The sequence below is a fragment of the Mustela nivalis genome, assembly GCF_964662115.1.
Source record: "Mustela nivalis genome assembly, chromosome: 1".
NCBI classification, from domain to species: domain Eukaryota; kingdom Metazoa; phylum Chordata; class Mammalia; order Carnivora; family Mustelidae; genus Mustela; species Mustela nivalis.
The window spans coordinates 10,036,061-10,062,239 of record NC_139020.1 but is presented as its reverse complement, the minus strand read 5'-3'; the positions used below and the strand labels follow the sequence as shown (position 1 = coordinate 10,062,239).

Genomic DNA, 26,179 nt, shown 5'->3' with positions numbered 1-26,179 from the left:
GGTCTGGGGAATGGGTCCCGAAGGCTAGACTCTGCAGGTGGGCCCGGGCGTCTCGGCCACCACGGAAACCCAGGCACAGAGATGGAAACGCTGGGGTTCGCTCCCTCCCCGGAGGCGGGTCCTCTTCCGACCTGAGAGAGCTGACTCCCCAACTCACAAACAGGCTCAGGCAGGCGTGTCCCACCCCAGGTCGCTGGGAAGGCATCACTCCCCAAACCAACCCATGGCCTGGACCAGATGCACCTGTGACCCCGTGTCCTGAGAGCTCCTGGAGGGTCATGGGTGCTGGACAAGCTGCCCCAAGGGCCCTGGGACCCGGCTGGCAGAAGCCAGCTGTCACTCTGCCAAGCCGAGACACACACGTGATCCAGCCCAGCAAGAGGACTCCCTGGGGGGCCCCGGTGCAGCCATATGCACATACCCAGGCCCCGCACCCCAGTATGGCTGCCTGGAGAGCGCTCACTGAGGGGCGGGGCTGGATGGGGCCTGGGGTCACCTGCCCTCGGAGCAGGCAGAGTGCTCACCTGTGTGGAGAGCTAACTCCTGGGGGCCTCCTGGGGACCCAGGCCCTCGGAGCACTTTCCAGCTACGGACTCAGGTCGTCTTTGTCTTTGCTGCGGCCCTACCCACGAGGTGGCCATTTCCATCTTCCAGGCCAGCAAGCCGAGGCCCAGAAAGGGCGAGCACAGAGAGGGTGAGCGAGTTGCCCACAGTCACGCTGCGAGTGAGCGGCTGAGGAGGCAGCGGGCACTCTGACCAGTGACTCCAGTTGGGAGTGCAGGGTCTTCTGCTGGCCCAGAAAGAGCAGAGCATTCTCTGGACGGGGTCACTCCTGTTTCACGGGGATGGCTGGCTGGCAGTAAGGGAAAGTCAAGGAGAAGGCCAGCTGTGGCCCCAGGGGGCTGCCCAGGAAAGCCCCAGGGTAAGAGGGGCAGGATTGGCTGAAGTCGGGACGTTCCAAGTGACTCGTGAGCACTGCCATGGTTTCTTCACTATGGGGACACCCAAGCCTATGCTGGAGCCCCAGGTCCAGGGCCTTTCTGGAGGTTCTGCTTTTTTTTTTTTTTGAGAGAGAGAGAGAGGACACCTGGGAGCAAGTGGGAGGAGGGGCAGAGGGAGAAAAATCTCAAGCAGACTCCCTGCTGAGCACAGAGCCCCCATGGGGCTCCATCCCATACCCCTGAGATCATGACCTGAGCTGAAATCAAGAGTCAGACATTTAACTGACTGAGCCACCCTGGCGCCCCGGCTGTCCTTTCTTTGTACTCTTCTTCAGCTCTCCAGCTCACCAGACAGGCGTTCCCTTCAGGTCTAGATTAGTCATGGGGGAAGGAGCAACGCTGCCGTCTTGCTGGAGGAGCGGATGTCCACCATCTTGTAGGAAAAAGACTAGAAAATGCATTTGGACCCAAAGGGCACAGTACTGGCACTTCCCGAGGAGGCCGGAACAGAGTGCCCAGCCCTACCTGCAGAGGCCACGGGACAGGCCCCGGATGGTCAGGGGACAGGCTCCAGGCCAGCTGCACGCCCCGTTCCCCTGGAGGAGCAGAGCAAGGAAGCTCAGCTGAAACTCACCAACAGCACAGGCCCCAAGGTCAACCCACCAGGGGACAACATCAGGGGGGCCAAGGTATATTTACTGACTGCTTGTTGGTCTGCATACCTAGACATGGTTGTCCCTTCAAGGAGGGAAACAGGAAGTGAGGAGCGAGGGGGAGGATCAGGGATTGTGGGACAAGCTCGAGAACAAGGAGCTGGGCATCTCACTGAAGGTTAGTCATGAACTTGCGTGTGATTTAGGGCCAATCTCAACCTCTCCAAGCACACCGAGGGCCCACTCGGTAGTTTCTAGAGTTCTAGAGTATCTTGCATGATATGAAGGCAGAACGAGGCTGCCTGATTCTGTGGCCATTAGCCACGTGTAGCTTTTTCAATTAAAGTGACTCCAACTTAAAATAAGAAATCCCCTTCCTCGGTAGCGCCAGCCACATTGTAAGCACTCCGTAACATGTGACCATTTACGGTAAATAAAGTGAAAACAAATGAAACGTTCAGTCCTTGGTCATCTCCACCACATTTCAAATGCTCAGTGGTGGCCGTACTGAGCCACACAGATTAAAGAACCTTCCCATCAATGCCAAGTTCCCTTGGGCAGGGTCAAGACTGGGCGGAGACATACGGTTCAAAGACCATCCTTCAGGTCACTTCTTGAAAAGGAGAACTGAGTGAGAGGTTAGAATTTACTTCAACAAGAGCGCTGGGTGTGTTTTCTGTGTGCAACCAGGTCTAGAACAGGAAGGTATTTGTTAAAGATACGTGCAGGTAAGTTAAAATACCATACCGCCACACCAAGGTAAAAATGGTAAAAAATGGTAAAAAAAAAAAAAAAAAAGAGTATGTTCCCTTAGAAGTTGGATACAAGATAAGGATGCCATCTGGCACCATATAATTTCTGTTCAAGCACCATGTGGGTAAGGGAATAAAACACAAGTGTTGTAGAAAAGACAGCAAACCATCACTATTTACAGATGAGATGATTTTATACCTGGAAAATGCAAAAGAACCAACTGAACCCCTCTTAGAAACTGTAAGAAGCTTTAGCACGGTGGGTGGTTGCAAAGTTAATACATAGAAACAAGAATTTTCTTTATATGAAAGTGAAAGTCAGTATAATAGGAAAAGTGAGCTCATATCTTAACGCATTTCTTAAGTTGACATAAAAAATATGTATACCCAAGAATCTAAAACATGAATACAAACCAGAAATGATAGGATCTATATGAAGACAGTGGTATATACTGGTGGCATAAAGATGGCCCAAATAAGTAGAACATTATCGAAACATAATATTCAAAAATGCCAATATTCCCTAAGTAACTATAAACCCAAACAGGTTTGGTTGATGCATTTCTTAGGTTGTTATTTGCAGGGGATAGAGATGGTTTAAATGTGACAGAGTGAGTGCTTCTAAAGGTTACAGAGAAGAATAAGCAAATGAAATTGGCCAGGAAAATAAATACTGAAAAGAAGAATGGAGGGGAATATACGCGTGGACAGTTAAATAAGGTTACCACGTAAGGCCACAGTCAGTACAGTAGCACAAAACTGGTTTCGAAATGGACAAAAAGATCCAGCGCAGAGCCCTGAATCCAGTATATTTGGCCACCTGAGTGTATTTCGAATCTGTAGGATTTGGAACTCAGCGGTAACATGCAAAAAATAAAACCAGAAACCTACCTTACTCCTTATACCAAAATTTACCCAATGAATTAAAGGCAAACATCAAAAATAAGACATAAAAGTCCTAGAAGAAAAAAAAAACAATCTATACATCTTGGTTAAGGAAAGGACTCTATAGACATGAGACAAACCCAGAAGACCAAAAGGCATAATTTTACATCTTTACTGCAAATCAAAAGAGTAAAAATCCCTATGGGATAAAACCACATAAAGTCAACTGGCAAACTCGGAGAATATCCATAATAAAATACCAATTCCTTTAATTCACAAAAAATTCTTAGATTCCTCAGTCCAGAAATGTACCAGAAAAGGAGCAAGAGATATAAACCATCAATTTACAGGAACAACAACCACAAAACAAAAAACAAACAAACAAAAAATCAACAAATGATCAATAACCATAAAAGATGGTTGGCCTTGTTCCAAATCAAGGAAAAACAAATTCAAACAAAGAGGTACTATTTTTTGTCTCTGAATGATCTTGGCAATGATCCAAAAGGATTTGTAATGCCCTTTGTTGGTGAGAATGTGGGGAAAGAGGAAGTTTTATGCAGGGGGTAATATATATTTGTATAAACATTTTGGAGAGCAAATTGGCAGTATCTTCAATATGTACACTCAGTATTCCATCTAATTCAGAAATCCTACTTCTAGAAATGTAACTCCCGTACGTGTGTACAGAAGTCAACAAAGATATATCTATAAGGAGCTGCTGGCAATAATGTTTATAATGGTGAAAAAAAACCTAGAAAACAACCTAAATGTCTATTAGAAGAAACTGCCGGTTAAATATTACATTTTTATAATGAAATTCCGCGTAGTCATCAAAAGGAATGCACAGAGTTATTGGAAAGATGTCCAAAATATTTTAAAGGGATAAGTGGCTGAAGAGTGTGTATGGTATTATACTACAGAAATATATATGTATGGCATATATTTAGTTGCATTTATCTCTTTATATATACCACATACATGTTTATCACATGCATAGAACATGCATGAAACAGTACACATAAAACTCAGAGAGGCTATTTCTAAGAAACAGGTTGAGAGAATAGGATGGGGAATTTTTAGGAAACATTTTTATTCATTTTTACAATGAAATGTTACATTTATTTATTCTAAAAGATTTTATTTATTTATGAGAGAGAGAGAGAGAAAGCATGAGCTGGGGGAGAGGCGGAGGGAGGGGGAGCAGCAGACTCCCTGCTGAGCAGGGAGCCAGACACCAGCTTGATTCTAGGACCCTGAGATCATGACTGAGCCGAAGGCAGACGCCCAACTGACTGAGCCACCCAGGCGTCTCCCAAATATTACTTTTAGAATGAATTACTCTTCAAAGCAAACAGCAATCTAGATAAATGTAATAACCCATGGTTGGCACTCGGCAAATGTACTTATTATGAGTTGTGCTCTTCAGAAAGTTCTCCTTAATGCCATTAAATACCGTTCCACCAGCACACTGTGGACCTAACACAATGGTATGTAAACTCTTTGCTAAAGCCAGCTTATAATAGCTGTGCTCTCTGGCTAGAAGGATCAGGGGTGAGTTATCCTAGACCAGAGAACTGGCTCTAAGAAGAATAAGCCCAGATCCCACAGTGCTAAAGCCCAACCCTGGGTCCCCACTGGTGCCGCCCTATGATGTAATCATCTGGAATTACTGGAACTGGGGGCAGACCGGTGGGTGACATGCTGCTGTGGGGATAACGATCAAGTTTTTAAAGACTGGTTCATTTAATTAAAAGCACAGCAGGTCACTGAGTACTAAGCAGACAGCATGCATTTCATCGCAGAAGGTCATCTTTCCTGGCACGATCTAATGGAAACCAGGGCAGCCTTCAGAGATAAGATCACAAGCTGATTTTGCCTTCTTAGGGACAAGATTTGGCAAGGAATGAGCAGACACCTTCTATCCAGGGTGCTAGAGGCTGGCTGTTGCCGTAAATGGACACCTAGCAGATGACAAGGAATTTCTGAAAAGATGTTTGTGTGTCTCCTCAAAGGCATTCTAGGAGCAATGAAAGAGAATGCACAGAGGGAAGAAGAAGAGGGGAAGAAGGAGGAAGAGATTGAGGGCAAGAGAGAGGTAAAGCCCCCCCAGCAAACACGCTGTTTATTTTTCAATCACAGATTTTTTTTTTAAATTGTACCAGGAAGGCTAAAATTTCTTATCATTAGCACTAATAATTTTATGCTTTAGAGTTAATGGTTTTTACATCCATTGTCTTACTTGCGATTTATTTTTACCAAGTGTTTATAGTTTCTTAGGTTTGTTTTCAGTTTTGTAGCAGAGCTCATTTCCTGTGAAAACATGCTTTATCTCAGCATTTAAAAGTGATGACAAGCCATTTTAGTATTCTGGTATGACACATCTTGCTACGTTTAGCCACACCTCAGTCTGTTAATTTCATACATGTGCTCACATGTGTGGGAAACTCCTGGGAAAATAAGGCTTAATATTTAATGGACTTAAAAGAGCAATACTTTCATTTGCATGTGTTTTACTTCCACTGCTGCACTTAGTATTTATCAAGTGTCCACTATGTGACAGGCACTGTCGTAGGCACAGGGTAAATAGCAGTGAGCAACAGACACTTTAATATTTGCATTTTAATAATTTTAATGAGATTGCTAATAAGTATCAAACACTTATTGGAGCCTGGCATTATTGTTAGCGATTTATTTTGTGTAAATTAATAAAGGAAAGCCTCACTAAGATGGGAAGCCAAAAGTAGGGGGAGCTAACACCCTACCTCTTGTCAATTGCAGGGAGAGGTACCAGGATACTAATTTATCACCCCACAGGAGGAAGAAGGGTTTTCTCCTCTCCCAGCAACAGCTCAGCCAATGAGAGATGGTCACAGCCTAGCCAATGAGAAGCCACTACACTTGAACTCCCAGCTCAAGCCAATGGAGTTTTTTGTTTACACAACCCTCTCAACTCCTCCTTTCTTCTATAAAAGAGCATTCCTCTGCTTTATTCACCAGACTTGCCTGTAGTTTTGCCATCCCTTGCTTATCTGGGATTGCAATTCTGTTATTTCTGTATAAACCCATTTTTGCTGGTAAAATAACTAATAGCATTCTTTTGCTTTATTTTTAGTGACCTAGAGACCATTGTTTATTTTTTAAATTGAAGTACAGTTGACATATAATACTGACAGTTTTATTTTGAAGGTTAACAATTTATATACTCTCCTCTCATCTTAATTTAGGGAAGGAAAAGTTCTTCCTCTATCTTTTAAGGTCTTCCAGCTGGAGTAAAAATTGAGCTGATGTGAGATAGATTAACAGGAGAAAAAAATTTAAAAAACCATGAGGTTTTATTATGTGTGCACAGAGGCCCAATGATGAAAGTGACCAAAGAAATGACAGGCATGGGGCGCCTGGGTGGCTCAGTGGGTTGGAGCCTCTGCCTTTGACTCGGGTCATGATCCCAGGGTCCTGGGATCCAACCCCACACCCCACATCGGGCTCTCTGCTCCACGGGGAGCCTGCTTCCTCCTCTCTCTCTCTGCCTGCCACTCTGCCTACTTGTGGTCTCTGTCAAATAAACAAATGAAATCTTTAAAAAAAAAAAAAAGAAAAGAAAAAAGAAATGACCAAGGCAGACCATTTTTATGCTTTTTAGACAAAGAGACAATAAATCCGTAAGGAAATGACAGGACAAAGACGACTTAACTTTGGGGGCTTCAATTAGTAAGGAATTCTAATCGGAATTTGGGCTGGGGCAGTAAGCGAGTAAAAAGTAACAAGGTTATTTATATAGCTCTCCTGGGCCTGAATTTATTTCTGGTGATAAGGCTGTCTCTTCACCTCCTTGTACAGGGAGGTACCTTCCGCAGGGAGGCTTATTTCCTGCTCTCAGGGGGACAGAGGAGGGTAGGAATGTCCTTCCTGCACAGGCTGGCTTTTATGTAACTTCTATTTAAAATAACCAGCATGACAAAGTGGCACATTTTGGGGCGGCCTGCCCTTATCCCCTATGTTTACAACCCTATGAGGCGGGTACTTTGATTACCAGTTTAAAAACAGAAACCAAAGCACAGAAAACTACTCGCCCAAGGTCACACAGTGATTGCCGAGAGAGCTGGGCTGTGAATTCTGGCTGACGTGGTTTTGGGGACTCGCCCTCCTCACTTCAATGTCATAATACCTTTTACCATGCACGGGGCCAAAGCAAGGGAGGTATCTGTCCATAGAAGAGGGCAGGCACTTAGCAGGAGGACAGGCACATTCCCACTCTCAGCGGAGCCATAGAAGTAAGATGAATGATAAGCAGCAGAGGAACCTGCCCATAGGTGATTCAGCCAAGAGGCCCCTCAGGCTATCCGGGGGAGAAGGGGAAGGAGGAAAAGGAAATAAATGAAAAGGAAGTAAGTGAACAAACAAAAATTAAATGGCAACCCAATATACAACATCATCTAATGATACATTCACTGCTGTTAAAACAGGGTCCTTGATAAAGACCACACACATATTTCGAGTCTCTCCTGCCATCAGATGCTATCCCAGATACTGCCATGCTGTGTTTGATCCTCAATAGCATCCGGGAAAGTGAACGCACCACCTTGTCCTCCTTTCAACAGATTGAGGAGGAAACCCAGAATCTCTGCCATGGCGGGGGGAGGGGTGGGGGGGGGAGGCGGGGGGATGGGGAAGCAGGGGTTGGGGGGAGGGCAGCACTGGTACAGCTTCATTCCAGGCTGTTCACGCAGCACAGAATGTTCCATTCTGCCCCCTGTGCAACAGCCCTCTCTGGCGGGCAAGGGCAGGGAGTCGTCCCCCAGCAGACAGGCTCCCCACCTGCCACCCCCTCCCCCTACCTCGCTCACGCCCCAGTCTAGGGCAGACTCGCCATGCTAAGGACTAGGTCACTTTTCCCAGCTTGCTCTACAGAACTGGCGTATTCAAAATGGGGAGGTTCCGAGGTATCCTGTTGATTAACGGTATTTCCCAATATACATCAAGAATAAATATTTGACAAAACAGAGCAAATCAGGGTGCAAGTGTTGGGTCTGCAAATTTATTGACCACTTCAAAGAAATACACAGATGCAGAATCGACTTGAAAAATGAAAACGTTCTGGAAATATTCTGTTGGGATGAATAGGCAGATGAGCCGGAAGGCTACACCTTAGATTTCGCTCTGCTAGACAGAAAGATGCAGATACACCCTGACCCTGATGCTGTTGTCAGACACCCACAAGGGGCTTCCGGGCCGTTCATCGACTGTAGGTAACCAAGCAGATTTTTCTCATGGGTGGTCTGTCTTTATGGGTCGCAAAAGGGTCTATATATTGCTGACCCAGAACTGAGGCGGTCTCTACCACCGTCCAAGATCTGCAGCTTAGGGCACAAGCTTGTGGGTACAGCCAAGACCCACCTGAGTTCCCAAGAATCCCCACTCCAGCGCAGAACACTGTCACCACATGGCCTGAGTAGTAGATAATTCTGGAATCATTCTAGGACAGGGTCTCCCATGTGACACTTCCCACCATGCAGTTATGGGGACCTAACTGCTTTACCTATTACAAGTAGTCTATGTAGGGGCACCTGGGTGGCTCAGTCAGTTAAGCGTCTGACTCTTGATTTTGGCTCTGGACATGATCTCAGGGTCCTGAGATCAAGCCCTGCTTCGGGCTTTGCACTATGCTTCGAGCCTTCTTAAGAGTCTCTCTCTCTTAAAAAATAAATAAATAAATAAATAAATAAAAAGCAGTCTATGTAGTAACCAGCTCAGGAAACCCCCATTATCTCTGAAATAGTGTTTGTTTCATCTGAGTGAGTTCCTTTTGTATTTCTTTATGCCAGCAATTTGAGTCATAGTTCCAATAAATTGCAAATCAGAGCATGGGGAAGAGGAAGTCACACACTGGGACCAGGCGTGGTTGGAGCGGGAAGACCATTGCTGCGGGTGAACCCATCCCTGTGTGTTTCTTCTTCTGAGGTGGTGGTGTCGCCCCCAGCAAGGCAGGGGCTCCTCAGGTCGTTCTCCCACAACCTCCGTCTTCTATGGGAGACAGAGGAGGTGTATTTCCACCTGAAAGTTTCGACTACGAACTTATCTTTAAATAGTTTTTTTGGCAGCACAGGCATGACTTCTTCCTGCTGAAAATGCACTTTCTGTGCCTGAATTAAAGCCCAAGTCAATAGGCTCCACCACAGAACGTGCACGAGGTTACTGCCCCCTGGTGGCCAGCTGGTATTTTGAACAGCGTGGGATCAGCGCTGGAGCAAAGCTCTCTCTGCCTCTCTGTGTCATAGCCCCCTAATGGTGACACTGGGACAGTTTTGCCTGTCCTGGCTGACTTGACTCTCGCTGTCCTCCTCATTATTTGCAGGCTCTGGGTTCTTCTAGGAGGGGTGGGGAGGACATTATTTTGCAGACAATTAGATGAGCAGTATAAAAAACCAGCGGGCAGGGGTAGGGAGACCTAGCGTAAGCCGATATCCAGAGAGCACCCCTGAGACACATCATCCCCTCTCTGAGCCTTGATTCCTCCTTGGAGAAATGCAAGGTGTGTGCCTCAGGGCCCTTCGTGCCCTGGTTCTGTGCCACAGTCAGATGCCCCGTTGCCATGGGGACATATGCGAAGGGGACATAAAATAAGCACATATGGCATTTCTCTTAGAAGGCTGTAAGAAGGATTAAATGAGGGTAAAATAAAATATTTGGCACAAGTGGTACTAAATAAATAGGGGGATAATCATTAATTGCATGAATTACTGATTATATAATTTATCATCTAAACTTCAGGGTCACAGGGGGTATTACTATAACTTTCCCAGGATGACAGGCATAAATCAGACATGCAAATGGGACATACTGTCGCCTTATCAATAAGTAACAGCCATTAGGGGATTTGGAGACTTTTTAAGAAACATTTCATAGGAGCGTTCTGGCCTTGGGAGGCTCTCTTTGGCAAACTCTCGAATACTCACGGGACAGAATCGAGGTTGTAGTCAGTGAAACGCTCTCTGACACAGGTTTCTTTCCAGATCAGCTCTATAGAAATTTCCAGAAATTACACATGTGCCTCCTCTCCAGCTCCAAACTAGCAGATAGGCCTCCCACTGACCGGTACAGGACAGGAGGCAGGAGTACGGGTGTGAAGGAACCAGAATGTCACCCCAAAATACCCCTCTTTGACATAAAAGTTATTTTGAGCTGAAGGCAATTTAAAGCACAAGGCAGAGAAAACTATCTTCTTCCCCTTTTTCTGCCTAAAGGCAGGAAATAAATTCTCCTTTTACTGCAGAGGACTCCCAACTCCTCTCAGCCTACAGAAGGCACCAGAGGAATCTGCAAACAATCTTACTCCATTAGCTTCCTCCCACATATTTACCTTCCTGCACTTGGAAGCCCGAGACGAGACGGCTTTTCTCTGCCCTGTCCTTCCTCTACAAACGTGCTGTTCTTTGTTCAAGAGGATTTATAATCTCGCTGATTATTGAGACCGAACCTCGGTCTCGCTGAGGTTCCTCCCTTGTGATGTGCACCGTGCACTTTAATAGCTGTCTGTTTTTCTCGTGTTAATCTTTTTGTTAGAGAGCCACAGCTGAAAACCCAGGACGGGCAGAGGTCAAGTTCTGTCTGCCCTACAGGTGGAAGGCTGGAAAGTCGGTGGAACAGAACTGGATTCACGCTAGAGAAATTCTCTTCTGGAGCAACTTCCAACTCGGGAAAGTCTGATTTAACACGTGGGGGATGCCCGGGAGCAAGGGGCGAATGGACCATGTTCCCTGACGGAACAGTGCAGAGCCCTGTGGTTGGGAGAGTCCGTGATCCAACTCCACCTGCTCGCTTTGGAGACGAAGCAACGGAGATCTGGCTGAGTAACTGGCCCAAGGACCCGTGGTTTTCTCTGGATCTCCCAAGCTTCCTGGTTATATTTACCATAACAAACACAACTTAAAAATGCAATTTCGTGTCTTTGCTGCTAGCTTGTGAACCCCAGGAAGGGAGGGATGGTGTCGCTCACCACGAGCCCCCTCGTGCTGACTTCACCACGACCATGGGGGACGGGCAGCTGTCTTCCTTCTGCAACCCAGGAGGCTGGGGGTGCCAGGAAGGGTGTGACAGACTCACCCAGGGATCTCGTGATTCGTCCTACAACCAGCACAGCGTTCAGAAAAGGCACGCAGTAAATATTTGTTGAATGAATGAATGAATGAGTGTGTGAATGAACGGACGAATGAGTGAGTGAGTGAAGCGATGGAGTCCGGATTCCAGTCCAGGGCTAGCCGGCACCTGTGCCCCGGCCTTGCCTTCTGCCCAAACCCCAGAATATGTCCAGGGCTGTCACCCAGGTACCGCCAGCACTCAGCTACATCCACTAAGCATAAATAAATGGCTGCGAGAATAGAGCTGTAACTCATCTGGACCTCAGTTTCCTGTGGATAAAAATACTTTCTTCACAGAGCTGCCCTGGGGTTTCAGTAAGATGTGAAAGATATGAAAAATTCATGGGCATTACTGCACACGGCAAGACGATGACCGCGCAGGCTCCGGAACTGGTTAAAACGTGGTCTGAATCCCAGGACCGGCGCCTCCTGGCTCTGTGACCTGGGGCCGGCTCCTTTGCCTCTGCTGGCCTCCGTTTCCACATCTGTGGAATGGGGACCGTAAGAGTAGCTATAGCATAGAGTCCTCGTAAGAGGATTAAAAGAAAAAGATCCTTCACATTAATGACTGGGAACTACTTTATTGTCTTTAACATAAAGCAGAAACTTGAACAAGAAATATCAAGGGCGGGGAGGGAAAACAAGTTATGTTACACTGAGTGAAAAAAAAATCCAGACTCGGCACTCTGAATTAAGTTAACATTTTCATCTCTTAAATCGGAATTCAGGCCAACCTCAAATTCCTGTTCTGTGGCGTTGACCAGGCCCTCTCGTGGGAGTTTCATACCGCACCTGCTGAAATTAGTATCAAAAGGAAAAATACCGGCTCTTCCCAAAGTAAATGAATCTAATTTCCCAAGCTCTTCCTTCAGAAATGTAGTAGTTAACAGCTTTTTGTACTTTAGAAACTTAATAACCCTATCTATCAATGAGGTGAGTAGTGGACATTTAGGACAGTTTTATGGTCTAAAACTGTGGGGGATAAAACTTCTTTAGGGTTTAAGCAAAAAAAAAAAAAAAAAATCAGATTCGAAAATAAGGTATCTTAATGAACACTTCTGTTAGCTGCCCCAGGAAGTCAAAAAAGTTTATAAAGCAAAAAATGGACTAATACATAGCTCCTGTGGCCAGCAGCCTGGGATGGCCCCGGGAATCACCTCCCGGGGTCCTGTTGTAATGTACGCCCCCCACCCCTTGCGTGAGGTTAGCCTGGATGCCTCACTTTTCCTGAACGGAGCCTAAGGGGTTAGGATCTCCCTCCGAGATCACGGTCCCAAAAGCCTGTGCATCCCATGCCTCTCACACATCCTTCCTCACTTGTGTGGAGGGAAGCCAGCGGCCAGGTCAAGAGTTGCCCTACAGAGAGTTCCCGGCAGCTGGGAAACCTCCAGCCAGTGGCCACCCCGCGGGGCAGGACCTCAGCCCCCCAGCCCCGCAGAAATGCAGTCCTCCTGCCTCTCCCGCAACCCCGTGAGTGAGCCTGGAGGCACAGGCTCCTCCAGCCAGGCTCCTCCTCCCTCGGATGGGGCTGCAGCCCATGCTTGACCGAGGAGGGCAGGAGAGAGGCGCTGGGCTCAGCCATCCCTGCATTCCTGATCCTCAGATGCTGGGGAGCATAGTGTTTCCCGCTTTCAACTACTAAGCTTTTCTATCAACATGGATGGGACTGGAGGAGATGATGCTGAGTGAAATAAGTCAAAGAGAGAAAGTCAGTGATCATATGGTTTCACTTACCTGTGGAACATAAGGAACAGCATGGAGGACATTAGGAGAAGGAAGGGAACAATGAAGGGAGAGAAATCAGAGGGGGGGACGAACCAGGAGAGACTGTGGACTCCAGGAAACAAACTGGTGATTTCAGAGGGGAGGGGGGTGGGGGGATGGGTGAGCCCTGAGGGTGGGTATGGTGGAGGGCACGGACTGCAGGAGCACTGGGCGTCATACACAAACAACGAACCGCGAACACTACATCAGAAACTAATGCTGTACTGTATGGTGACTAACATAACACAGAAAGTAATAAACTACTAACCTTTGAGTTAGTTTGGGGCTCACCAGGGGATAACTAGTACACTAACGATGTCGTGCGTTTACTCTGTCCTAGTCAGTGAGAAGCACTTGATGCGCATCGTAATATGTACGTGCTGTCACCACCCCCACTTGACAGGCAGGGAAACTAAGGCACCGGGAACAGAAAACTTCCTCAGCCTCCCAGTGTAGACGTGTGTGGGACGGGGGTGCTGAAGATCCACACCTTAGCTGTTACACTTGGACGAGCCACGTGAGCCGACGAACCCCAATTAAATCTTCTGAGGTTAAAAATAAAACACTCAGTGCCAACCAAATCAAATACAGCAAAGGGCTTCTACACTGACTGACATCTACATGCGAAGCCAACCCTTTCCCAACATCAACCTCGGAGTCAAGGTAATTAATATTTTCCCAATGTTATGTCTTAAAAAAGCGTATCTGTTTCGCCCCACGAGGGTGGAAGAGTTATTTTTACTTCCTCTTGCGGAGGAATAGCCTGTCCAGGCTCAGAGCACACAACACCGTCATTCACTGTCCGCGTCCCCACATTTTTGAGTGGCGATTAGTATTTTTACGAAAGAAAAAAAAAAATTCTCCCTCACCACTGAATTGTCTTTCCAAGGACTGGCAGAATCCCACAGCCCTTGACGTGGGTCCTGACAATGGTGCATAGAACGTGCTCGCCCAGGGGTCTGTCTCTGCCACTGCCCCCCCCCACCACCACACACACACTGCTGAGTGCCAGCGCCTGATACTTCCCAGGAGTCCTGCCGTCTCAAACCAGGGCCAACGGGCCCCCTCAAACGACACAGATGCGGACCGTGGACTCGACCATCTGACTACACTTTTTAAAAGGGAAGCGTGGAAGATACAGCCTGAAATCTGAACCCAGGAGTCGGCGTCTCACAGCCTCTGCTCTAGCTGTCTGTTCTATCACAAAGCAGATTTGTTTTTTGTTCCCTGATGTAATGTCTTGGGGCAATGACATTTGAAGCTACTGCTGCTGAGGAAAAACGCTGTGAGCGGTGCCTGGCGGTGCAGGATGGAGTTAAAAGGAAGCCACACGCTCGCTCGCGTGGGGAGTGACGGGGAGGGATCAAAGGAACCTCAGGGATATAAAGACTCATTTGATTTATGTAAGAGTCAGAAATTCTAAAATTAGGGAAATTGTAGATAAATCGTCAAATAAACTTCACACATATATAACACACAGGTGTTTTGTTTTTTGTTTTTTGAACATGCGACATTCTGGACACTTCCAAATAAATTAAACCACCCCGTATTGGTTTCTTGCCTCTCTACTCTTCAGGGGGCTTCAGGGGCAATTTTAGGCATAGTTTAAGTTGGAGAAAGCACATACCTAGGACGCGAGAGCGAATGGTGAAAAGGCCTGAAAGCGCCCGGATTTTATACCAATGTCGACCCCAATTGCTACCGATCTGCTGGAATATCACGTTATCCAACCCGCGGCCACAGACTGACTTGGAACAGGAACAGGCAGAAACGCCGCCAAATACCTACAGCCTTGTGAGACCCCGCAGTGCATATCGGCCTTGCTCGCCTGGACCTGAAAAACATCTCATCATCAGTTACTACTGGATGGTGTCTTGTCTACCAACGCACAAGTCTGGAGAGGGCCCATCCGGGACCTGCCGTTTGGCTACATACAGACTGAGCAGCTGCTGAAGAGGCTGTGGACGAAGGCCCCAGGAGGCAACCCCATGTTCAAGTCCACGCTCTTATCTCCTGTGTCACCTCCCAGAGGCGCGGGCTCCAAGGCTGAAAGCCAATCATCCAGCCTTCCAACTACAAGGTCAAACACCACTCAGAGGAGGGAGGCACCAGACCAGGAGCCTGATGCTATTTTAGACTCAAGGAAACCAAGGCACAGATCTGGCTCAAAATGGAACCCAATGACCAATTATTCAATATTTTCCCGGCACAACAAGGGCTCTGGTCAGGTGAAAACCCCTCCCAGGTAGCACAAGGGTCCTCAACCTCGACTCTCAATTAGAGTCACCTCGGGGAGCTATTCAGACTACTCTTTCCAGGCGGTTCCCAGCCCAAGACTGCAGTTGGTCAGGGTGGCCCGGGGTCGGGATGATTTTAAGTCTCCCATGGGACTCTCCCGGACAGCTAAGGTGCGACAGGGCTTGGGGTCTTCTTGGATACAACGAATTCAAAGCCGCTGCTCAAACTCCTTTTATGGCTCTCAGAATATATCTGCTACTGAAAGAAAAGCATGTCTATGTCACAGGTCCGAAGTGGGCATTTGTCTTAAGGAAGGTGAGTTTATTCACTAGAGAAGAGTAAATGTTCTGATGATTCACATTTTCTGACTTAGCCTTCGGGCAAAGCTCCGTCAGCCAAATATGCATTCGTGTTTCCGACAACAAGAAAAACAGCATTCAAAAAAAAAAAAAGAAAAAAGAAAAAAAAGAAAAGCAGCATTCGTGTCTATTTGCAAACTCACAGCATATTACGTGAGAACCAAGTGTCTGCTTAGCTTGATAAGGACTGAATAAGCATTCTTCTAGGGAACCAATGACCATGGCCAACAAGCCCAAGCACATGTGGTCACTGGTTCAAAGCCCTGTTTTGCTTTCTCAGAAAAAAAAAAAAAAGTCTTGCAAAAAGAGAACAGTAATGGGATATGCTAGTTAATATTTGTACAGTTGAAAATAATCTTTTCTTTATTTTTTTCAGAGAGGGAGAGAGGGGGTGGGAAGGGCAGAGGGAGAGGGAGAGAATATTTTTATTTATTTGACACAGAGAGAGAGAGAGAGATCACAAGTAGGCAGAGAGGCAGGCAGACAGAGAGAGGGAGAAGCAGGCTCCCTGCTGAGCAGAGAGCCCAATGTGGGGCTCGATCCCAGGACCCTGAGATCATGACCTGAGCTGAAGGCAGAGGCTTAACCCACTGAGCCACCCAGGCGCCCCAAGAGGGAAAGAATCTTAAGCAGGCTCCACGCCCAGCATGGAACGTGACCCAGTACTCTGTCTCGGGACCCTGAGATCATGACCTGAGCCAAAATCAAGAGTCAGACACTTAACTGACTTGGCTAAGGTGCTTGAAAATAATCTTTTTTTTAAAAATATATTTTATTTATTTATTTGACAGAGAGAGATCACAAGTAGGCAGAGAGGCAGGCAGAGAGAGGGGGGGAGGGAGGCTCCTTGCTGAGCAGACAGCCTGATGCAGGGCTCGACCCCAGGACCCTGGGATCTGGACCTGAGCCAAAAGCAGATGCTTAACCCACTGAGCCACCCAGGCGCCCCTTGAAAATAATCTTTTAAAAACTTTTCATTCATTTATAATGATGTGAACTCTCTAGTAATATTGCTTGAAGCTGATGGTACAGTTTCAGGTGTTTTTTAGATAAGCATTTAATGAACACATTTATTATAAATTTTTTACAGCACTGACGATGACCAGGCTAACAACGACAAGCTTTACCTATCATACCTAAGTGTTATGGTTAGAAAACGGCTTCTGACATAAATTCCCAAACGAATTGGTGGTTTAGATCAATTTCTATCAGGACTATGGTTAGAGAGTAAGAGGAGCACTGGGAAAGAAGTTGGCACAGTCTTTTTCCTTCATACCCTCTGCATGGTCTGAATGTTTGTGTTCCCCCCAAATTCACAGGTTGACATCCTAACCCCTGAAGGTAATGGTATGAGGGGGAAAGGCCTTTAGGGGGTCACGACGGGGGAGAGGCCCCCCAACCCCAGCTCCCCCATCCCTTCTACCGAAGCAGGACAGAGTGAGAGGTCCGCAGCCCAGGAGAGGGTCATTGCTGACCACATTGGCTTCCAGAGAGGTTAGAAACATGCGTCCATTCCTTATTCGCCCCCCAGTCCGTGGTATGTGGTTCTAGCGGCCCTACCAGGCTAATGGGCACTCCTCCAGGTGACCCTCCGAGGGACTGGTTCAGGAGAGGGCATGGCCAGCCCCCCAGCACAGCGACCTCAGAGGAGGGGGACGCAGGGAGCCGTCTGCCCACTCGGGTAAGGCGACACTGACCAGAAGCAGAAGGATATGTTCATTTCAATATCCAAAGGAGGGATCGGGCCGCTTGAGGGAGAACGGCCTCTAAAGTAATAAGGCTGCTAGAAGCCACACTTTCCCACCTAGAGGGGTGATTTTAGCTGCAGGAGACATTCTTTCTACCGGAAGGCTCACCATAAGCCTCCCCCCCACCCCCACCCCCACACAGTGATTTCTCCTCTCACCGTCCCTGGTGGCAGAGCTCTTTGCTTTCAGGGCCTGGGCCTCCTTCAGCCCAGTGAATGTTGTGTCTTCACCGATTATCGGACACCTTAGGGGGAGCTTAGGGATGTGTGAGCAACACTGCACAAAGCTCCCCTGCCCCCTCCCCACAAGCTCCAGACAATGCCCCCACCCAAATTCAAACACCTTCATAGCTCCCCTAGACAACAAAGGGCGAGAGCTAACAAAGGGGTCTCCTTGCTTCCTCTCTTGATCAGCCACCCTCCGTCCCCAAGAGACCTTCTCCACTCTGCTAGCTGTTAGAGTAACATCCCAATCCCTCTCAGGGCCACCAAGGCCCCCCATGGAACCATTCCCCAGCTGTGTCTAACCTCAGCCACCCCCCTACCATCTCTCACTCGGCCAAGAGGCGCCCTTCACACCCTCTGAATACAGTCAGTTCACCATCTCCCTAGAACTTCTGGCTTTGCTGTTCCCTTCTGCGCCCTCTGCCTGGATGGCGGCCACACAAATCCACGCAAGGAGCTTCTTTCTGCCAGCCAAGTGCAAACTGTGCCTAGGGACCTTCCGGAGCCACTCACTCTACAGCGGCCCCGTGCTGACCCCTCTCTGCATGTCCTCTCTGCCTACACTGACCCTCCCCACACCCTTCTCTGGGCTCTGGAAGGCTGACCCCACCTATGGACTGCAACTACTTGGGCTCCTTGGCCTCCTGGCTGCCAGCTGGTTTCCACCAATGAGACCAGAAAGCCAGGGTGAGTGGGGTATTTCCTCCCTGCCACTCCCTGCTGTAGCATCCTGATCCCACACCCCTTCACTCCCGCAGCTCCGGCCGGGCCACCAGCTGCTCTCCTGGGTCTTGGACTTGGCAGTGTGGCCTCCTCCCGTCCACCCAACACCCGTCCCCACCCCAGCTGTCTCCCTTAGTCCTGCCCCAGTTCATCCCCAATTCGAATCACCACGGTGTCCCTGTTAGAACTGGTAGGACTCAGCCACTGTCCTCTCCTTGGTCACTCTCTAGCATATTATCCTACATTACGTTCTCTACTGTACTGGTTTCCACTAATCCGAAATTACCTCGTTCACTTATTTTTCTCAGTTATCTGACCCGCCCCCACTTCAACCACTAGAACATAAGCAGGAAGTTCACCGTGTTCACCGCTCTTCCCCATGGGCCTAGACCAGTGCCTGGGACATAAGAAGCATTCAGTACACAGCAAAAGAATAAATAAAGGACTGAATGCTAAGCCCTCAGTCTCTGCTCAAACCATCACCTTGTCAGAAAGCTCTTCCCTGATCATCTGACGTAAAACAATCTCCCTCCCCTCCCAGACCTCCGGTTCCTCCTCCCCCATCGCCTCCATCTTACTTTTTTCCTATAGCACGATGACCTCCTGACATGTTTAATACTCGTTGACAGTCTGCTGCCCCACAACAGAAAGGCCAGCCCTGGAGGCAGGGTCGCGATTCCATTCACTGCTGTCCCTCAGAGCCTAGAACAGTGCCTGGCCCAAGCAGAGACTCAACCATTTCTTAAAATGAACAGTTAGCAAAGTGGACAAAATTTCATACAAAGCAATTTCAGGAATGTCCCCTGCACTTTCTGGAAAGACCATAAAACTAGGAATCGCTAGACACCCAAGTAAATAAGCACAACCTTACACGACCTGACCTGCTCCATTAAAAAGACAGCCTCAGACCCCTAGGAAAGAGACTTGATATGCTGGCTAGACCTTGGCGTTGAGAAGAGAAAAGGTTTTAGAAAAAGATGAGCAAGACCTTGCATTTATGACAATTGTTGCTTTAGAAAGCATGCATGGAGCTCCCCTAAGCCCACAGCCGATGTAAATCCTTTCTGAAAGTGGATGGGCATAGAAATTACCAATAAATGGGACGCGAGCAGGCCATTCTCTGTTCCACAGTGGTGTTCCTCTTGGCAGCAGCCTTCAGCTACAAGTTCATTGCCAGTACAGGCCGACTCAGAGCCAAGCATGGAAAGCATCACTTTTTTTGACAGCTGCTCTCCTCATGAGGCATATCTCTCAAAGACAGGCTTTATTCTGCAATGCCTACGTTTTCCAAATTTTATTCTGCACACTAATTGCAGATTTGAAATAAATGCCTCCTCCCCGCCACCACCGTCGATTACTCATACCTGCCCCCTCAGCCTCCTAAGTTTCTAAATTGGATAGATTTAAAAATCAAAAAAAAAAACCAAAAACAAAAACAAAAACAAAAAAAAAACAAAAAAACGAAAAACAAAAAACAAAAAACCCAGCTCTGCACATACTGAGTGTCCTGACGGTGGCAAGTTATCCATTCTGGGGCAAGATTCCTACTCTGAAGGCCTAGAGAATGGGTCCCTTCCCCCCACAACACCATTCGACCAAAACTGGCCAGCCACAGGATAATGAGCAACCGAAGATTCTCACCCAAACATTGGCTTTTCTTCCAATAGTGCAGATTGGGAATGCAGAGACGTTGTCCTATTTATGAACAGTGAATCACGTCGCCGCTCCACGTCTGTTTCCTGCTCCCTATGAATGAGGGGGAGCCCCTTCCCCAAAGGAATAAGTGCAGAGCGACGGTACTTGCCCCGGGGTGGCAGTGTGCGCTGCCGACCACTCCAGGTGCCAGTTCATCCCTGACTGTCCCTTACTTCATGTCCCCCACCCTACTATCCCCACCGAGTAGACACCCGGGGTCACGGGCGTCCCTAGGAGGCGGTGACCAGCCACGGTCTAAGGCGAGGCGCTGAGACCCTGCGCCCGGTGTGCGCGCGGCCCGGCAGGTGCTCGGGGACCCAGGACCCTCGGGGAGCGCGCCCCCGCCCCCGCCCGGCCAGGAGCGGACCGTGGCAGGGCGGCCGGGGGGTCGCCTCTCGGCCCTGACAGCGGCCCGGGCTGGAGAGGCTGCCCCGAGCCGGCCTGGACCTGGGCGCCGCTACCCGCGCCTCCTCCTCCGGGCAACAAGTGTCCGCCCTCCCCCCGACGGCCCGCCGGCCCGGCCCTCACCCGGCACAGGCCGTCCACGAACACGCGCGGGTCCAGGTGGCAGGCGATGGTGGCGCTGGGCAGGTCCTGCAGGTCCACCTCCTCCATCTCGCAGTCGATGAAGCTCCAGTCGCCGCCGCCCTCGTCGGCCTCGGCCTCCCCCGAGAACTGCGCGAAGGGCCGCAGCGTCACCCCCGGCTGAGCTCGCGATTCGGCCGCTTCGGCCGCCGCCCGGAGCCGGGGCCCGGCCACGGCGTCCTCCATCCCCGCGCCGGAGCCCGCGCGTCCCCGTGCGCCCCCGTCGGCTGAGCCGGGCTCGAGCGCGCGCTCTTCGCGCTCTCCCGCCCGCCGACTCCGCGGTTAAACCCCTCCGGCTGCCGTCACAGCCGGCGGCGGTCACCACGGCTCCCCCGGACGCGGCCTTCGCACGCCGGCCCCGCCCAGCCCCGGGGGTGGAGCTCTGGAAGACTTAGCGGCGGGCCCTTTAAGGCGGCCCCCGCTGGGCCATTGTATCCCGCCCTTCCAGGAGAGAAAGCCAATAAAAGAACGGAATTCGTCTCACGTGACTCTCATTCTGCCGCCCTCAGTTTGAAGCCCGAGGGTAGCCATGCTGGTTAGGGGCAAAGGCCCCTTCAGCAAGTTCCGCTTTTCCGACAGCTGGTGTCAGCTGAGTGGCACCAGGCAGTGTCTTGGGCGCCCGGATGATAGCTGCAGAGGCAGAGCTGCTCTGGTTCCCCTGCAGTGACGCTTTGAGGCACATAGGCCAACTTTGGGGGATTCAAGGGAGATCCAGTTTCGGCTATGGCTCTGTGGCCATTGGCAAGTGATTAGGTGCTTACCGTATATTATCATATATAGTCGCAATAAGTATTGAACTAGACCGTGACAATACCTTTTATATATACTTTATATATACTTTTATATGTACGTATTCGTCATTATATCATTGTTCAAAATTTATATAATCAGAAGTAAATTTTTGAGTTACCACTATGTGCTGTGTACAAAAGGAGATAATAAAAGGAGTAAAACATCGGTGCTTGCATTTGTGGAATTCATAGAGGGAAAGCACAAGTTCTCAAATAAACCTCTTCTCCCTACAAAATAGATAGAATTCCTTCACCGTGAAAGACAACGTGATGCAGTGAAAACTTGGGTCTGAATTTCAGCTTCGTTGTTAATTACTTGGACGAGTAACTTGAGTCTTAGTTTCCTTATCTGAAAAATGAGGTCATATGTGGTAGGAGTCCAGTAAGGGCCCGATACAAGGGAACTCTGTTTATGTGTAGATTTCTTTGGAAGGTGTGAAATCAGACCTGTATTTTCTCCTAAAGTGGGCTTACTCAATTTAGTTAAGAACTGTAACTGAATATAATAAAAGACATATCCAACTAATAGCTGTGATTTATTCAGAACATATCCTGTGCTGTGGTTCCCACTGTGACGATCTCCCAGCGGTTTGTGGCCACTAGGAGCTTGAAGTAGTAATATACATATAGAGATAATTCATGAACTAGAATGTGATACAAAGATCAAGAAATATAGGAACTATCCTACATTGCTGGTGGGAATATAAAATAGTGAAGCCACTTTGGAAAAACAATCTGGCAGGTCCCCAAAAAGTTAGCAATAGAACTACTCTGGGACTCAGCAATTCCTCTCTAGGTATGAACCTAAGAGAAATGAAAATGTATGTTGAAAAAAAAAAGAAAGGAGGAAAGAAAGAAAATGTCTGTCCACACAAAACCTATATTCAAAGGTTTATAGCATCCTTATTAAAATAGCCCCACTGTCCCGAGTGTGGAGCATGCTTAGGGTTCTCTCTTGGGGTGCCTGGGTGACTCAGTGGGTTAAGCCTCCGCCTTCAGCTCAGGTCATGATCTCAGAGTCCTGGGATTGAGCCCCGCATCGGGCTCTCTGCTCAGCGGGGAGCCTGCTTCGCCCCCCTCTCTGCTTACTTGTGATCTCTCTCTGTCAAATAAATAAAATCTTAAAAAAAAAAAAAAAAAAGATTCTCTCTCTCTCTCTCTTCCTCTGCCCTGACCCCCTTTCCCCCACTGCTGGTGCTTTCTCGCCACTCTCTAAAAATAAACAAAACAAAACAAAATAAAAAATAAATAAATAGAAACAGCCCCAAAGTGGAAATAACCCAAATGTTCATTAGCAGATGAATGGATATCTTGTCCATCCATACAATGGAATATTATTCAACCATAAAAAGGAACGAAGTTCTGATAAACACAACCACATTATGGGTCTTGCAAACACTAAGCTGAGTGAAAGAAGCCAGTCACAAAGAACTACATACTATATTATCCCATTTATACGAAATGTCCAAGATAGGCAAATCCACAGAGACAGAAGGTAGTTCAGTGGTTGTCAAGGGCTGGGAGAGAAGAGAGGACGCAGTAAGGGCTGAAGGGTATTTTATAATTTTTCCTTGGAGGTGGGAAAAGAAAATGTTCTAAAATTGGACTACGGTGATGTTTGCACAATTCCGTGAATATACTAAAAGTCACTGAATTGTACTTTCGTTTTTTTCCTTTTTAAAGATTTATTTGACAGACAGAGATCACAAGTAGGCAGAGAAGCAGGTAGAGAGAGGGAGAGAAGGAAGCAGGCTCCCTGCTGAGCAGAGAGCCTGATTTGGGGCTCGATCCCAGGACCCTGAGATTAGGACCTATGCGGAAAGCAAAGGCCCAACCCACTGAGCCATCCAGGCGCCCCTCCTGAATTGTACTTTCAAGAGCAACTTTTACGGAATGTGAATTATATCTCAATAAAGCTAGTGTTTACAAATAGAGAATGTGCTAAAGGTCACAGGGGGTTAGATGAGTTGTGGCAGAGTGGGTGACATGGCAGAGTTGAAAACTCTGTAAACTTGGCCAGACCTTTTGAAAAGGGTAACAAAGGGGATGAGACAGCAGTTTTGGAAAAACAACACCCAGGCAACCCGTTGCTGGGTGGGTCCACGTTGTCATCACCCTTAGGACAGGACGCTCTTTCAATCCAAGCTTACCCTAAGCTGCTTAGCGCAGGCAGAGAGGGCCGGGGACAGTGCATGTGAGTGGGAAATGGACCAGGAAAAAGAAACCTAAAACGCACACTGAGCGGGCCATCACAGCTGGCCAGCTGCTGAGCTAAGAGAGAAGGGCACGAGTTCAACCTCAGGCAAGTGGTAAAGACAGTGACCTGTCATTGACTTTGGAATGCAGTTAGTCATTACTAAGATGCAGGCACCGTCACCACACATTCCTTCAAGTGACTTTGGGCTCCCACCACCCACTGTCTCTTTTCTCTCCCTCTCCAGGCAGCAAAGTAAAGACAGGTCACCGTCTTTAGTTGTCTGTGTGATCCCAATAATAATAGCGATTTCATTTGGGTAGCTTTTAATTTAAGGGTGTACACCTGAACTAGCTCACATAAGCCCCACAAACAGGTATTATCACTTCTTGTTCTTAGAACTGAGGCTCAGAGAAGGAATGCCCCACCCACAAGCAGAGAGGCAGCATATGGCAAAGCAGAACACCAGCTCTGCTCTCCACCCTGCTTCTGCCCCTTGGGACTCTATGACACAGAACAATGGGGAATGAACCAAAGAAAAACAGCGGGGGTAAAGGACAGGAGAAGGAAAAATAAGGGAGAAGAAAAGAAACAAAGGAATGGGAGAGGTAGGAATTTACAAGCAAAGGAAGGAGGTATTTGAGGTTCAAGATGGGGGACAGGGTGATGATCTTAAGGAAGGGCTTAACTCTCAGGGACTCAGGACCAGCACTGGATGTGGTGCTGGAGAGATAGAGAGCTCTCAAAATATCAGAGCAAAATGACGGAATCTCTCAATAATTAGGATGAACATCACCCCTTCCTCTTCTAGGGCCATGCCTGGGGTCCTTGCCCTACTGCAGGCAGCATCCTTAGTCATAAAATGTCCAATTCTTCCTTCCACTTAGAAAATAAACTTTTATAGAAACTGCCATCTCTGCCATGCCTTATAAATTTAAGAAAGGCAGACACCTGTCTTACGCTTTCACGGACACTCGTGCTAACCACCAGTGGCCTTTCCCAAGGAGGGAAAAAACAGAGAGAATGTGCTGTCAGCAGCACAGGTGGAAACTAAGCAAAAGATCCTGCTTCACTTGGATTGCAGACGTTGCTAAGGGTGAAATCCAGTCAACTTGGGGACAATCTTTGAAGAGCTGTCCTACCATCAAACAGGTACAAAATTCCCGATGTGTCCTTTGGGAGCTGTTAGCTGTTCCCCTTTGTCCGGCTGCGGCGATGGAATCCAAGATCTACCACTGTTTCCTGGTTGGGCATCCAATAGAGAGCCAGCCCTTCTCCTCAGCTCGAGCAGGCAGAGCCGATCCAGATGTTCAGATACCCCGAAGGCAAAGGAACCAACATGGGTAAGAGCTGCTCTCAGAGATTCCTTTTTGGAAATGAGGGAAGGGACACAAATCTTAATCAATATATCCTACCATTTCCCGTTCATTTTCCTCCCCTAACTCCTTCCTCCATGTCAGCCCTTGTAATTACCGAATATAAGAGACCAGGCGCTCAGAAAGCCACGTTTGGTTATTTTTGTTCTTAGCATCTGTCTCTTATATTTAATGCAGCCCGGTTATGCAAACATGCCTTTGCCCAGATAAGCCAGCCTATTCATTTGCCAGGTGGGAAAGTTTCATTGGATGACACTTTAGATTGCTTTCTATTTTGTTCTGGAAATTGAAGGGGGCTGTGTGCAGTAAGCACCCGCTGCATGCTTATTAAATGAACCAACGGCATTTCTGAACACTCGAGAAATTATAGGCATTTAAATATTTGATTTAAGATAGAAGACAAATAGCTGACTTTCCGAGTGTTTGCTATTACAAAGGATGAACTGATCCAAAGGCTGCTCAAATGAGTAAGCCCCTCAAATATGTCAATTTGCAAATTTCTATTTTGTTAAAAATATATGCTGCTTTTTGTTTAGTTTGTTTTTTGTTGTTGTTGTTTTGGTTTTCTTTTTTCTTTTTTTAAGGAAAGGAACTTTCTCCCTGGATCAAGCCTAATCAACTTTCATTCTTAAATTTCACTTTGAGGGGTGCCTGGGTGGCTCAGTGGGTTAAATACCTGCCTTAGACTCAGGCCATGATCCTAGCATCCGGGAGCAGCGACTGAGCCCCTCCTTAGGCTCTCTGCTCAGCAGGGAGTCTGCTCCCTCTGCCTGCTCTCCTGCTCTCTCTCTCTCTCCCCTTCTCAAATAAATAATAAAATAACAATCTTTTAAAAAAATGCAATTAAATTCCACTTTTAAAATCCCTGTTGTTTTCTATGGTCTTCTGATGTTTCTTAAATCAGAAGCTTGAGTTATAAACTGGGTTTTGAGAGAAATATTGGAATTTGGCTTCTTTGCTTTTCCAAGTTTAGAAGGTTCACTGGCTTCTCTGTCACTCTAAGTTCTCTTTCAAGGTAGCTGACACCTGTGTGGTTTTTAGGTGAGTTGGGATTCTTCTGGTTGCAAGTTAGCAAAACCTCTGAGGCAGTTTAAACAGGAGAGAATTTAAATG

The 26,179-nt window shown here is 47.8% G+C and overlaps 1 protein-coding gene across 1 annotated transcript in view; it reads right to left on the bottom strand.

Annotated features, from left to right (window-relative positions):
* Nucleotides 1-21,069, bottom strand: part of RCAN1 (regulator of calcineurin 1) — a 95,393-nt gene extending 74,324 nt beyond the window's left edge. The window contains exon 1 of the mRNA XM_082723090.1: nucleotides 20,649-21,069. Within this exon, the coding sequence (XP_082579216.1) occupies nucleotides 20,649-20,891 (243 nt within the window). The 5' untranslated portion in view covers nucleotides 20,892-21,069. The remainder of the gene's footprint in view (nucleotides 1-20,648) is intronic.
* Between the last annotated feature and the right edge of the window lie 5,110 nt (nucleotides 21,070-26,179).